This window comes from Podarcis melisellensis, assembly GCF_964234715.1.
Source record: "Podarcis melisellensis genome assembly, chromosome: 4".
In the NCBI taxonomy this organism is placed as follows: domain Eukaryota; kingdom Metazoa; phylum Chordata; class Lepidosauria; order Squamata; family Lacertidae; genus Podarcis; species Podarcis melisellensis.
The window spans coordinates 37,807,241-37,822,977 of NC_138531.1; the positions used below are offsets into that span (position 1 = coordinate 37,807,241).

The following is a 15,737-nucleotide window of genomic DNA, read 5'->3' on the forward strand; positions in this document are numbered from 1 at the left end:
AGATATATTGAGCAGGGGGCGGGAAATCAATCTCCATACATAGAGCTGTGTGCTGGAGTGCATTCAATTGCTGGCGTAAGCTAGAAAGTTGTATTAGTTCTTCTTCGGATGATTAAGCTAAAGCACACCCACAATACATTTCACACTTTCTGGGATAGTCCCAATAAAGGGAAACAATTATATAGATAGAGCTGAATTCCATTCCAGTTAGAACCAACAGCCTTGGCCAAGACAGAGGTTTTGTTTTTGATTTTTTAAATTCAGACAGTAGGCTTAAGTGCCTATATCGAATGAGAAAGCAAAGGATAAGTCGAAATTGCAATGCACTGTTGAGGAACATGATAAGGCTAACCCATTGTTCTAATACCTACAAAGCTGTCTAGTAGTGTTTTAGAAGATGAATCTTTAGTCCCTGAGTTTTAATTTAATTTCTTTTTTTCTTTACAGAATGTTATGGTCACCTACAGAGACTTCATTACCACTAGGCATCAATTGCTGGAATGTAGAGTTTAAAAGGGCCTTAATTTAGAAACAATTACTAGCTTAGGTGTCCTCCAAATACTACAGCTACCTTTTACCATACCACAACTACATATACAATATCTTTCAAGTGACAAAAACTTGGATCATATTAATGTTTGCTGATGTCTGTGTTTAAATAGCATAGCATTGGAAAGGGTACGTCCATCAATTCAATAAGAAAGTATCCCACTTCCATTTTAAGGTCATTCAGGATTCAGTCTAAGCCTTATACCTTTGTCTAGTGTTGCACAGAAGAGCAAAACTGATCCATCTGATCTAACAAACAAGGAAGTGATCTCAAGAGTGGCTTTTGCCACACTGTGCAAATACAGCCTCAGTATGTTACTACGCAAGGAACAATTCATTCCACACAGTAGTAAAAAGACCAACTCCACAGATTTCAATGATTCAACTCTAACTAGCACCTCCTTGGAAGGTGGCCGCAAGAGTTGTTTTGATTAAGTAAGGATTAAATACAGCACGCAATTAAAGCATACAAGACATTTGTTGCACACCAGCATTATTTCTGTCCCATGTTTCTTCTCCCTGAAGAATGAATAAATCTCAGAAGAATTTTTTGTACTACATGAATTAACATTTATTTGGATAGCCAAATAATTATTTGGATAACTATTATTTGGATAACTGGCTCTGAATAACACATTAATTTAATTCTCTCAAGGATAAAATAAGGCACATGACGTGCTATGTATATATTCCCAGTATCTCAGGACATCTGTTAGACATATCTGGCATAATTAAAATCTTACTTATTTAAGAGAGAAGACTGCTAAGGAACTTTCACAATTAATATATGGAATGTATATGGCACATGGAGAGATTACTTTCACGAGTTCCAGCACTACATTTATAAAAAGTAGGATTTTCTTTGCCGGTCACTATGACTTCCAAGGCCATTTTTCTCTTTAAAGTACAGTTGGCAAGAACTGAAGTTGGTTCAGGATTTCCAGTATTGTAAACCTAACCATTAAAGGTGAAAATGCATTATCCTTTTGGTCCTCATTTCCAGATTTTCACAATGACTATTACATTCACCGTTAAACTCAGCGTAGCATGCATGCTTCAGTTAGACAAGCGCACAAGAACTCTTAATTAAACGGTTTCATTTTTGCCACAAAAGGAGCTAGATTGTAATGGCATCTTTTGTCCACTGGTTAATGAAGTATGAAATATTGTTTAAATAATTAGCAACACTGCTGGGAGAGAATGCAAGTAATTAGCATAGCTTGACACCCAAAGCTGCTCTTCAAGAGGCACCAGTTGCTATGTGGTTAGGATGTGGGAGACACAGTTTTTGGCAATTTCTGAAGACAAACGCACTATTTAAATGTGTGGGATGGTTTAAAGGGGATTGATTACATTTTCAGAAACTTACTCCACACTACACAACACAATCCTAAGCATTTTTTTTACTCAGAAGTAGTTTGCCGTGCATGCAACAGGGTTTACTGTAATAACTAAATTCAAGATTGCAATCACAAACTATCACATGGTTTTTTTCCCCATTAGTTGCTGCTACATTAACACTTGCATTTTCTTAAGTAATAACTGTAAGCGAAACCAACCCTTGCAGTCAATATATATATATATATAAATACTGTTGAAAATGACTTCTAAATTGGCTTAAAATTAAAATAATGGTACTTTCTACTTTAATGTCACCCCAACGAGGCATAAACAAACACAACAACATTTGATAACTTGTACATAGGTAGCCATCTCTAAACAGCACGTAGAAGGCACTTTCTAGAGGGTAGCCATGTTAAGATCAAGCTTAAACGAAACGTTATTCACAAAATGAACAATTGCTTGCATGGCTTTTAAAAGTACATAGTGGGAATGGGGCCCCTGGTGGGAATCAGAATCCTAGATATGGTTTGGGGCTCAATTTCCACCTCCTGTGATCCTGAATTGACCTCTCTATGTCTGCTATTTGCATGGGGTTGAGTTGGGTTGGGGTGGGGTGGGGAGATTTCTACTCATTCTACCAATGGAAACTACTATTCCAATGAAAGTATGATTCCTCTATCTATATAAGGCCCACAGCAGGAGATGAAGGTTTCAACACCACACCCCTCTTAACAACAACAAAATCAACAAAAGATTGTGCTATAATACATCTGATAGCCTTCAACACGCTACAAGTCTCCATAACATAAAAGATAATTGTTATAAGAGAAGCCATGAGTACTTATACTCATGATGTTGCTAAGGCAACTTTAAGATCATGTCACATCATTGTATTTTCAATATTATTTTAGGCGGTATTTTAACACTAACTATGGTGAGAATTGAACTATTAATGTATAATCCAGAAAGCAACGGTCACAGGTGCATTCTGAAACGAGTGGCAGACATATTCTGAATTACACCAGTAAATATTTAAGATGCTATTGTTAAAAATGTGCTGTTACTTCTTTTAAAAACAAAATGTTCAAAATGAAATGTGTACAGAGAGATATGTGCTGGTATGTCTAATACGTCTGTCTGATCCAGTAGGTCCAGAACACATGGTGGAAAGGTCATGGAATTCTGTGCATGAAATCAATGGGATCATTTAAGGCAGCGGTTCTCAACCTGTGGGTCCCCAGATGTTGTTGGACTACAACTCCCATCACCCCTGAGCTCTGGCCTTGCTAGATAGGGGTGATGGGAGTTGTAGTTCAATAACATCTGGGGACCCACAGGTTGAGAAAAGCTGATTTAAGGGGTTATGGGTAGGGCTGCGCGGCTTTGAACTGAAATGGTCCTACTTCAATATTACCTTCTCTTCAACTTGACTATATTTATTCAAATGCATTTAATCTCTCTCTCTCTGTCCATAAAAGAATGACTAGAGTCGCTAGCAAAAAACAATGAAACACACCAAGATCAATACACAATGTATCAAAACCTCACCCAGCCATAAAAGTAGCACAATGGAGTAGCTTCAAACACAGGCAATAAAAGATCAAAGTAGAGAGAACTATGCAGCTGTTCCCATTGAGTTTGCACAGAACACGCAATAGGACTACACATAAATGGAAGCAAGTCCTGCTATTCTCTAAAGCGGGTAAGGGAACCTTTGGGCCTCTAAATGTCACTCGTGTACAACTCTAATCACCCTTGAGACCATCAGCCATTGTGGGCTGGGGCTGATGAGTGTTGGAGCCCAACACCACCTTGAGGGCTACATAATTCCCATCTTTACTCTAAAGGTTAAGTGTGGAAGGCATCTTCTAAAAGAAAACAAACAATAACTTTGCAGTTCAAAGCAAGCGGAGATTAAACAAGTGCGTATACACATTTTGCGAATATGTATTAAAACAGCTTTCCCTCTCCCAAGGAAATTTTCACGACATCACATTTTTAATGTGATGCAGCAGATGACTTCTTGGTAAAATTGCTATACTAACAAAAATGAAGCAATATATCTTTCAATAAACCCAGTTGTTCGCCATAAAACCTCTGTTAGACATAAACAGAGTTCCAAAATATAGTACTCTCTCTTTTGCTTTCAACTCATGAGCTGTCTGCTGTAATTTTCTATAAGCAATTTCTCTAAAGGAATCTGTGAGGGGGCTTTTGCTTCTTCCATCTCCTTCCTCTAGTCTGCTGCTCTACATCCTTTGCGGCAGCTAAAAGAACATGGCTTACACAAATACGACACACCTCTCTCTCCATAGCTGCTATCTGGGTTCCTTAAATCAGCCCCATGTTCAATCTGGAGAAACAGAATACTAAGGACATTTTAGAAGAGAGCCCAAAGAATATCAGGCAGCCCGGTCAGGTGATATAAGATGCAATTTGCAGTATAGATGTATAGAGTCCATAAAAATGCTTTTTCAAAAATCGCTTTTATGTGTTATGCATGTGTGACTGAAAGCCGGTAGCACAAATGTGTAAGTCATTTTGTCTGATTAGATGAATAGGTGCCTTTCTTGAAGACAGTACATACAAAAATGCTTTTTTGTGTGTGAACAGAGAAAAACAATGGGATTAAACACAATTCTTCATTTAGGCTGAAAATTTTAAATAAACTTGCTACAGAATAAGCCACACTGTACACAGTGGGACTTGCTTCCAAGTACACATACACAGGAATGTGTAAAGATCAAACAGTTATTTTAACAATCTTGTGCTCATGGTTGTGATCCTGAGGCTTTAAAGTGTGCACAAAGTTCTGCAAAATCTTGTTCTCTCATGCAACAAATGGAGCTCCTGCAGATCTGGAGCTCCAGAGTATGCCAAACACACCCCATCATATCCCTGTACACAATCCATGCAGGAAAATTGTTACTGGAAATAGTTGAGATATATGCATAAATATACTGATTTTTTCTGCATAGGCTTAGCCGTTTCCTAATGCAAAACCCAAGTCTATTTCACAGTCAAAATTTGCATTCAATTCAAAAATATATATTTTGCACAGTGACCAGTGCCTGCAGGTGTTCGCACACAAGTTTAATATATGAATTGTAAATGACACGCTTGCACATATCAACGACACAACAAACGAGGCAAGAATATATTGTTTCAGGACGCCACACTCGTTAGTGTAAACAAATAAAGCATTAAGATAAAACTAACCTTTAATTTGTCATAGCGTTCACTGAGAGCTGCCACCTGGTGATCACGATGCCTCCCAACCAGTTTACACAAGGCACAGATTAACTGGTCATCAGTCACACAATACATGTTAACTTTCTCGTCCTCATGCTCCAGACACATTAATCCTCTGATATGAGAGTCGGGAATAGGTTCAATCAAACGGTGGCCAGTAAATGGCTTCTTGTTTGGGTGAGTTGCTTTTAAGCACTCCTCACAGTAGGAAACCTCACACGTTACACATGTCTTTACTGCTTCCTGAGCAGGATCCTGGTCACAGAACTGGCAGAGAACTTTTTCACTGGAGGACATGCTGTTGCTATCGAAAGCTCGCTCTCGGCGAGTTTCACTTGGAGAATTGGGCCCGCTCACCGAAGCTTTCTGAAACCTGTCGATGATATTCTGCAGCGTGACGTTGCGCTTGAGTCCGTCTAGACCACGTTGATTAAGGGTGATGACATAACGACAAGTAGGGCACTGGAAGGCGGTGATAGATTCCACTGATTCGTTGGTGGCACAGTGGGAGACCAAGATGCGATGCGCACAATTGAAGCAGAGGCTGTGAGCGCAAGGCAGCAGCAGCGGATCCTCAAACAGCTCCAGACAGATAGGGCAGGTCAGTTCCGACTCCAGTGTTTCCATCTTCAGGCAAAGCTTTCCTGTGTCATCAGCAAAATCCAGGGAAGCTGATCAGCTATCTGAAAGCACAACATAAAATTCGATTAGGCGAGACAGAGCAGAGGGGTCAGCCATGGGGGGTTGTCAACTTTCACCACTTTCCTGACCACCTCTCCAGACTGGAACGCTACACGATGTTTGGAATCTGCCTATGCACCAGCAATCAAGGTACTTAAAATTCTATTTCCCTTTTGTGCTTCCCTCATCCTCAAGTGTTGTTGTTTTTTTTAACTATCCATTTTCTTTCTCTCTCCAGAAGAGACAAAGAGCAAGAGCAGATGTTTGGAATGCATTCATATTAGCATTACTTAAAAACAAACAAACCAGCAACCGTGTTTTAAAATACACACATCCATCACAATGCTGTTGCAAAAGCTTTTCACAGTTACACTATATAATGAGTTACCATGCCTTAACGTGTGTTAACTTTTAAGATCAACAGTGGCAGCAGAGAACATCTGATTTATTGCATAGAACACCCAAATTTCCTTGCTGTTTCTCAAGATTAACACAATCTCATTTTGAGGATTCCAGGTTTTGTTTACATTTGCAATAGAGCACTTGGACATATGCAGTATGTGTGTGTGTGTGTATATATATATATATGTATGTATTGTATGTGTCTAACTATATGAAAAGTTATCTGTGATTAAGTTAACAGCAAATACATAAATATATACAAATTATAATAAATACAGTGTAAAAAACCTCAAAGTCATATGCAGTGAGGTGTGCATAGATACGTGACTGCTTTTATAGCCACAACAATCAGCACAGCACAATATTCAACAGCACTGATCAGAAAAGAAAGAAAAATATTTAGAACAGGAAGTGGTGCTTCAGTGCTACTTGTCAAAAATTTGGTGGGGGTGACACAGTATTTGCTGAATCGAGAATGGATGGAATTAAAACATCCTGTTCTCTCTTTTTGTTTTTATTATAATATGTGAAGGTGTCAGGCATCTCTGTTGTTTTAAGCCAAGAGGGTCAAAAGCTGTTCTACTGTACAAATATTCGTGTTAATAGCCTTGGAGCTTAGCTGGAAATGCAGCACACAATTCGACGATGACTTTTTTCCAGCGTGGGATTCAAGAACAGTCAGCAGCTCCCCCCTCCTCCCCTGCCCAAAGAAATCAACCCTAAAAATGACCGAAACTTCATTTTGTTTCCTCTTTCACTAATCATGTTGCATGGAATGATTTTGAAAGAGTCGCTCTACGTGGCGCTCCTTCCCTCAGCTCTTGTCAAGGCCCTATCACTGTTATAAGCAGACAGGTCAGTGAAGCAGAAGCAAAAGCTATGCTTCACACTCACCGAAATGTACCTCTTCACAGTACAATCTATTTAAGCTTTGTTGCTCATAACCGAGAACAGCTTCAGATGGCCCCAGCTGCATACCCCACACACTGTAAAGTCGTTGTTCCGTTGTGTTAACTCTCTGCCTCCCCTCTCTTTCACCTCCCCGCCTGCCCCCCAAATTCACATAGAAATCTTGGTTCATTAAGGGTGAATGGAGCCTTATGCTCATTAGCAAGCTTGGGAACCAAATCTCTTTGAACCTTCTGCCATTTCCCCACAATTAAACCAGGGGCTGCAGTTACGACGACAGGAAGGCGATGTATAACCTCAGCCCAAACCATAATAGCACAGAAAAGTTCGACAAATGGAGGTGAAGTTCAAGTCAACCTCTAATTCTTATTCATACTTGCTTTGTGGTGAGGGGAGAAAAACATTTGTCCCACGGAGACTGAGAACAATGTACCATTTGGTTTCACACTTATTTGCCAAAAATCTGTGGAACTTTCAGAACTTGCCAACCCACTCACAAATAAGAGTTTGCTTGGTCCCCCCCCCCCACATCTACTATATAATAGGATAACTGAAAAATGGATTAGATCATATTAACACAGTGATTTTGCAGACACCTCTGGTAATGGAAGAGGAAGGGTGACAGGTTTTGCTGATTCAAGCCCCATGTATCCCCAGTGGAAGTTGGCATTGGAGGTTGGAGGGGGAAAGGACAAAAATGGCCTCTCTTCTGTCCATCCGTTGGATCAAAAACCTTCCTTCCATAAGTGCAAGGCCACCAATTGGATTCCACCACCAACACGGTACGTAGTAGGGTAAACATTGTTCTCAGTTGCCTAAAACGAGTCCATGGCATGATGTCCCCTCTCAGCAACCAAGATATTTGTAAATTGTTTGAAGTTTGGTGTGATAAGAGATCACCAAACGCTGCCAACAAAGCCTACAAAGGTACACAAGAATAGAAAGCAATGTTCACCTGGCTCTTCCCTAAAGTAGGACCACACTTTAGGTTTCAGCTGAGAAACTGCCACTATCCATTTGCTTTACAGAAAAATACTGAGGGCAAAGGACAGAGCATCACATTCATGGGCTTTTTTCCCTCTTAAAAGGTGCATTTTTGTGATAGAAAGAAGTTCTTACAGGAAGTCAGACAAATTTCGGTTGACACTCCATTAAAGAAAATAGCATTACACATTCTTCTGAGCCGGTGATTTTAAAAATCCGGGCCAGACTAGGATGTTTGGTGTGCATAAAACCAGCAGAACCAGCAATCTACAAATACAACCAGGGTTAAGGATCCGTGTCTTAAGACACACATGCCAAGAACCAATCTTTATCTAATCCCTTTACCCATTTTGGTTAAAGACAAAACATGTATGGAATTCAGAAAATAACTGAAAGACAGGAACGACCAATAGGAACAACCTCATTATCAGTAGGTAACATCATCAGGCAGATGCCAAGGCCCTGGCAGCCCCCCCCCCGATGACTTAGAATGTCTACAATTAAATTATTTCCCACAATGCCATGGGACAATGGAAACATTGTGGAAAATGGTAAATGGCGGCTTCAAGTCACGTGGTGCTTACTTCAGTACTTCTGCTGGTTTCCCTATCCACCAGATAAACCAGCTGGGTCTATCAACATAGCAGAGGGCCACTGACAGCAACACAGAGAAGTCTCCCTTGCTAGGAGAGGATCTGTAATTACATATTGCCTCATGGCATCAAGTAACAGAAGGTTTTCATGATTTCATTCCTACCCTAGTGCACTTAATGTGCACCATTTATCGGAAGAGCACTGCTGGTATAGCTCAGTATGAGACTTAGTATCAGGGTTGTAGGGCTTGAGCCCCACATTGGGCAAAAAGATTCCTGCATTGCAGGGGGATGGACTAGACAGGTATACCCTCATGTGCTGTCCAACTCTATAATTCTATGATTATGCTTTGATGACTTAAGAAATTAGTAGCATAGTGGGTGATGCTGTGGTCTAAACTACTGAGCCTAGGGATTGCCGATCGGAAGGTCCGCGATTCGAATCCCCGCAACAGGGTGAGCTCCTGTTGCTCGGTCCCAGCTCCTGCCAATCTAGCAGTTCGAAAGCATGCCAAAAAGTGCAAGTAGATAAATAGGTACCACTCCAGCGGCAAGGTAAACGGTGTTTCCGTGCGCTGCTCTGGTTTCCCCAGGTGCAGCTTCGTCATGCTGGCCACATGACCCGGAAAAACTGTCTGCGGACAAACATCGGCTCCCTTGGCCAGTAAAGCGAGATGAGCGCCACAACCCCAGAGTCGTCTGTGACTGGACTTAACTGTCAGGGGTCCTTTACCTTTTAGCACATTATGGTAACAAATGTCAATCCTTCCATTATCACTACCCATGGGTTAAATAATAAAATTATATCATCATCATCATCATGCAGGAAAACAACTTTCTCCTATATCAGTGTATAGAACCATAGAATTAGTCTAGTTAAGGAATTTATTATATTTGATCTCAGAATTTAATACTGCTATATTAAAGTATGCTTATTTTATACCTCAAAAACTAAAAGATAAAAATAATATTATAGGATTCAGTTGCAAAATACAGAACTGTGTTTTTCATCAGCTAGTATATGGACAAAGTTAAAGCCTAGCTATTAAGTATTCCTTGCTTCTGTTGGATGGGTGATGGTCAAGCAGTGGGTCTGCCTAGGGGTGTGGGGAAAAGAATTAATGAGAGATACCCCGATTAAATAAATTTCTAGGTCAACAGGATCACTAATACCGGTACCCCCACCACAACTGAAGTCAAAAAGCTCAAGCAAACATACAGCACCGAAATTACTCCTGGTCCTAGTCTTACTGATGCATTGGCCAGCATGACTGACTTAGAAGAAAAAAGATACAGTGATGTTAAACACCAAAACATAGTGCTGTTTGTCAGTCTTTACATTATGACCACGTGTGAGGTCTGGGGCAATTGCTCTCCCCTAAAAAGGGACCTCGTGTCCAAATAAATACTTTTAGGACTGCAGCTGTGGTTAGACAGACAAACAGACATTAATTTCATAAAAATTATATATATTGTATAGGCATGGTTCATCAATTACAAAAACAAAACATATACAAAAAACAACAACAAAGTATTAAGAAGAATCCATAAATGTTACAGCTAGCCCTTCTCTTTCTAAATCATTGATCCATCTAGCCCAGCCAAGTCTACTTTGAATGGCACAATTCTCTTTCTCATCACCTGCTGCTTGGTTGCTGAGACATATCTAATGCTGGGATCGTAGATTAGAAATCAAATTACTCAGAACTCAGGTATTACAAAATCTGCATGGCAATGGGGAGACTCTGTTTAAAATTTTATTTTTAACTCAAATGCCTCCTGACATGAACAAGCATCTGTATAAACTATTGAACATATATCACATGTTTGAAGACATATACATGAAATAAAACATTAGGGCAGCGCTGCAAAGCATGCCAAGGCACCAGAAATAAACACAAGTAATGCTTACGGACAAGTTTGCTAACCATAAAGTTGAACAGTATAGCCTATGACAGGTCTACATTTAAAGCCTCTTCAAAGAAATATACCAACCAGTATACACACCAGCGGATTTAGGCCCTACCTGTTTTTGCTGAAACATTGCTGTTAAATGATCACGCAGATCCCCCCCTCAGTAGATTGTAAAAAGCCAAAGAGGCCTGTGGAAGCCTCTGCTAAGCTACATGAATCCTGGACCTTTAGTGCGGCAACAGTGTACTTTGTGAGACAGCTGATACTGAAAGCACAACAGGAAAATCTACCCTACAATTCCAGGAAAGCCAGCTCCACCTAATCACCTCCGCCAGAGTTTAAGGACTAGAAAATGCCTCTGCAATTGGGTTGCCTTTTGTCACTGACACTAAAGCAAACTTTATCCTTTCTCTTTCAGCATTCAGCAGTTTGGAGTGAGAAAGCAGCGAGGATCAGATTCTCTCACAGTACGTCCATGTAACCCACCCCGACAATGATGGCTTGTAATAAGGGCATTGGGCTTTGCTGCCACATTATTTGAACAAGTGGAAGCTCAGCCTGCTGTGTAATTAATCCAGGGCTGAATAATGGATTTCAGTTCCCATGCCTGTAAGGGGAGACTGACCTGAACCAGCAAAACCTGTCACGCCACCAAGAGTTCAAACCTCGATTACTTTCTCATGGAAGATTGAGGCCTACTGGACAAATATCACACGGTCCAGGATTTGACTATTATATTTCTGCTAGTGTATATCTGAAACATTCCTTGCACAAGTTCATCAGCCAAATGGCACCACAGTAATAAACTGTTAATATTAAAAAATAGACTTATTTTCTCAGTGGTGCCATTTAGGAAAGATGGAAGACTACGTCTGACTCTCTCTTAAAAGCACTATAGTAAAGCAGAATATTCTTAAAATTACATTACCCTGTTTTGTTTTGTTTTTGCTTTTAATTTTGAATATATCCAGGAGTGGGCCTTTGCACTTTGCTGTGAACACACACACACACCAGTGAAACAGTGTCCCTTCATTTACAAAAAGGAATGGCTAACCTGTGACCCTTCAAATATTGCTGAAGTACAATCATCATCCTTGACCATTGGCCATGTTTTCTGAGGGGAGTTAGAATCCAACAACATATGAAGGACCACAGATCCCTTACCTCTAATATATGACAATTGGGTGTATGGGGTGTTATGGGAGAGGAACACGTCGTGCTCCTTCTGGCATAGTTTGTCCACCTTTGGTCCCCAACCCTGCACTCGGCTCTTAACCTGTGGTTCCTAGAAGCTATTGGCATGCAACAGCGGCACAGCCCGAGAACAGCTTCCACTGGCCAACTAAACCAGGTGTGGTAGCTGATCAGTCTCAGAGCCCTGCATATGAGCAAGACCAATGGTGGGCCCAATAGTCAAGAAGGTGGTTACTGTGAGGAGCAGGTGGGGCTTGTCCATCTGGAAAGGTAGCCCCTCCAAGAGAAGGAAAACTCTGATCCTATACCTTCACTGCCTTGTGGGACATCTCTGGGAGAAGAAAAGGCTAAGGAGCAAACCCTACAAAAATCCAGAGTGGAATCCTTAAGACAGTTGGATGGCGTCTTTTACACCACCTTCTGGCAATTCCTGTAGTCAAACTCTGCTTTCCTTTGGAGGCCAAGAGGGCTTTTTTGTCATCTGGGTAGCCCAGGACCTCCACACACACTGCCCAGGCTTGTGCCCCAAGGAGATCTCTTCAGTGCTGCTAATGCAGTGGTTTAACTTCACCCCCAGAGGCACACTCCATTGTCTCTCGAAACAGATGGATACCAACAACAATATATGACATAGCCTTGACAGTCCAAGAACTACATGAAAATGTCCCTATATATTTTCTCGCGTATCTTCCTGAGCATTATAATACAGACCAGACGGCTTTCAATGGATGTGTTAAAAGATTCATGTGAAAGTAGAAGCAGCAGGAATGAATTGCTTCCTTGTGTTCCACTTTTCATGTTTCAATGTCTCCTTTTTAAATTGTTGTCACAAAATTAAAAATGCATTAAATGCTTGGAAGAATGGATCCAAAGCAATGTTCCATTTGCTCTTCATTCCAGCAACAAGCTTGCTTTTCATTTGTGTTACGGAGTAATTGAATTTCCTTCATTATTTCCTCTCTTATGAGAAAGGCCGGAATAGTGTGACATTGAGACTGCTACAGTTCTCCAGGCTAGATCTCAGCATAGATGCACAATTAAAAAAAATAGCCAGTTAAATGAAGTAACGAAAATAGAAACAAATAGGGGACAATCAGCAGTAACCAAAACTGCCTGGGTAATAGTAAGAACTGAGACTTAGTCCACCATTTTCATTCACATTGCATGCACAAAAGTGCAGTGTGAGCCAATTTCTCATAGTGCAATCCCATGCCACATGTGAATTAAACAATAATGGGGCAATTTAATGGGCATCTATATACAGAGATCCTTTTCTAGCAGAGTTCTAACAGGATGGGGAAAATACAGCATTATCACCCTCCTCATCTTGTTGTTGCCTGTTTCAGGCGCACTCCCCAAAGATGTGGGCTCACATGACAAGGAAGCAGCTCTCTTCTGCAGTCCTATATGCATGGCAAGGGCTATCAGCTTTAGACATCATCTGCAATAGAGCATAAAACACAGCAGGGCTTTTGATTTCCCCTGCCATGAGGTTCTCTCGACTCCAACCCAAACATGTATGGTCAAATATTAACGGTTAAGCACTTTGGGAAACTCACTTCCCTTTTTGGTACAGAGGATCTATTGGGAGGAAAGGGTTTCCAAAGCAAGTAAAACACTTTATTAAGATGATCAACAAGTCTTTATTCTACCTCCTCAAATGCTCTATGTTGGGCTGCCCTTAAGGCTGCCCTGAAAGGTTCAATTATGGCAACATGGAGAAGCTTGAATGCTCACTGGACAGACAATCGCCACAACATTACACCACTGCTGTAGGGTGGTGGTGCTGTGGTACTGTGGCCTAAACCACTGAGCCTCTTGGGCTTGCTGATCAGAAGGTCCGTGGTATGAATCCCTGCGATGGGGTGAGCTCCCGTTGCTCTGTCCCAGCTCCTGCCAACCTAGCAGTTCAAAAGCTCGCCAGTGCAAATAGATAAATAGTTACCGCTGTAGCGGCAAGGTAAACAGCGTTTCCATGCACTCTGACTTCCGTCATGGTGTTCTGTTGCGCCAGAAGTGGTTTAGTCATGCTGGCAACATGACCCAGAAAGCTGTCTGCTGACAAATGCTGGCTCCCTTGGCCTGAAAGCGAGATGTGCGCCGCAACCCCATAGTCGCCTTTGACTGGACTTAACTGTCCGGGGGTCCTTTATCTTTATCTTTTACCACTACTGAACAGAGGCACCATCTTTCAATGGCGATTGGAAGGGCTATGTCACATACATGATGTCTCTATGTCCCGATGTCTCACACGTGAAGTCAGGATGCTGGGAGGAGTGCAGCTCAATGGCCAGTGGCTCCTCCTACACCTCCCCTTGTGCTGCCCCCAGGAGGCTGCTTTGACCCTCCTTCCCAGCAGTAGCAGTAGCAGTAGCAGTAGCAGACCACTGGAGGCATGCATGCTTGGCTCTGTGTTTCAGCTCCACACTTCTGGGATATCCCAAGGTCCCGGCCCCAACCCCAGAAATACAAGGGGGAACAAAGGGGTTCAGCCCCTAGGAGCCAGCGCCCCTGCTGCTGAAAGAGGTGTAATTAGCTACTGAGCCAATTTCAGGTGGCCGATACTGGTGTACAAAGCCCTATACAGCTTGAGACCAGGATACCTAGAAGATCTTCTCACCCTTTATATACTCAGCGGCAGTGCTTTTTTTCCTTAAAAAATGTTTAGGGGCACTCTTTTTGACTCAATAAAATCACCGTTTTATCGTTCAAATCAGGGAAAATAAATACAGTAAATGGACCAAAGCACCAAGATTAACAAAACGTTTAGGGGTATGCATACACCCAGGAAAAAAGCACTGCTCAGTAGTTTACTACCCTCCACAAGAGACGGCCTCCTACAGATACCATCTTATGAGGTCTGCTCTGCACAATATAGAAATTGGGCCTTCAGTGTGGTGGCACCTACCCTTTCCATATGAAGCGGTAGTGTCTGTTGTCTGTCTGGCTCTTACTGAAGACCATTCTCTTCCAGCAAACATTTTAAGTGGAGATCTTTATTTCAGTCTGCATCTGTACTGGAACTATTTTTAACTGCCTTAAAAAATCATCTGGAACTGCTTTTAATTGTTTTCACACCTTTTTGCTTTAGTTACAGTCATATTCTATAACCACATACTTTAATAGTTGTAACCCACCCTGGGACCTTATGGAAATCTAATAAATTATTATAAATAAAGTACAAACGCTTCTACAGTATACAGTTGGGAAAGGGTCAGGGGTTTTTCACCTAAGGGCTGATTTCACCTGCTACTTTTTTGGTGTGAACCTAAAATGTTTAAAGTGTAGGAGTGGCCAACATTTGTTTGTGAACATTTATTTAAACACAGATACACTTACCAACAGATCCAGGCACTGATTGGCTACAACCGTACGTCACATATAAAACTGATAGAAAATCCAGATTTCCCTTTGCATAGTGTGCAAAACAGCACAAAATGAATTCAAACGAAAGCAATATGGGAAAAAGAAGCCCATAAAAAAGGAACTCTGTTGTAAATAATACTGTATTAAAGTTCCCCAAATGATCCAAAACCCAGATTTTCTATAGAATTACACATACTTATTAATCTTGCTGAAGAAATCTGTGCATTATATCTGATGCAGAAAGATACATTAGTGATCGTGCCAGAAAACACTAGATTTTCTTTGTTTAGGAGACAACGATCTTTCAAAGTTAGCCATTAAAAAGCCCCATTTCCTTACAAAATATTAAATGAAGCCACTCATCTTCTTTAAAAAAAGAAAAGAACTACACACAAATTCCTTTTAACTTATTGTATAAGCTTTGTTTTTCTACATTTCTGTCTGCTGACTGCAGCTATTTGTTCAGTAACTGGGTTTTCCTTACTACTTAGGAAGAAAACCCAAACAGTGTTAACTCTTTTGTACTTTGCTATTAAGGCCTGAATTCTA

General features: G+C 41.0%; 1 protein-coding gene across 5 annotated transcripts in view; it reads right to left on the reverse strand.

Moving 5' to 3' along the window:
* Positions 1 to 15,737, reverse strand: part of MID1 (midline 1) — a 261,649-nt gene that overhangs the window by 60,199 nt on the left and 185,713 nt on the right. For 4 of the 5 annotated variants that reach the window (XM_081907604.1, XM_081907605.1, XM_081907607.1 and 1 more), the window contains one exon: positions 5,113 to 5,828. In XM_081907604.1, the coding sequence (XP_081763730.1) occupies positions 5,113 to 5,772 (660 nt within the window). In that variant the 5' untranslated portion in view covers positions 5,773 to 5,828. Of the gene's footprint in view, positions 1 to 5,112; positions 5,829 to 10,740; positions 10,886 to 15,737 lie in introns of those variants that run through there. The other variant, XM_081907606.1, reaches the window with a different exon arrangement.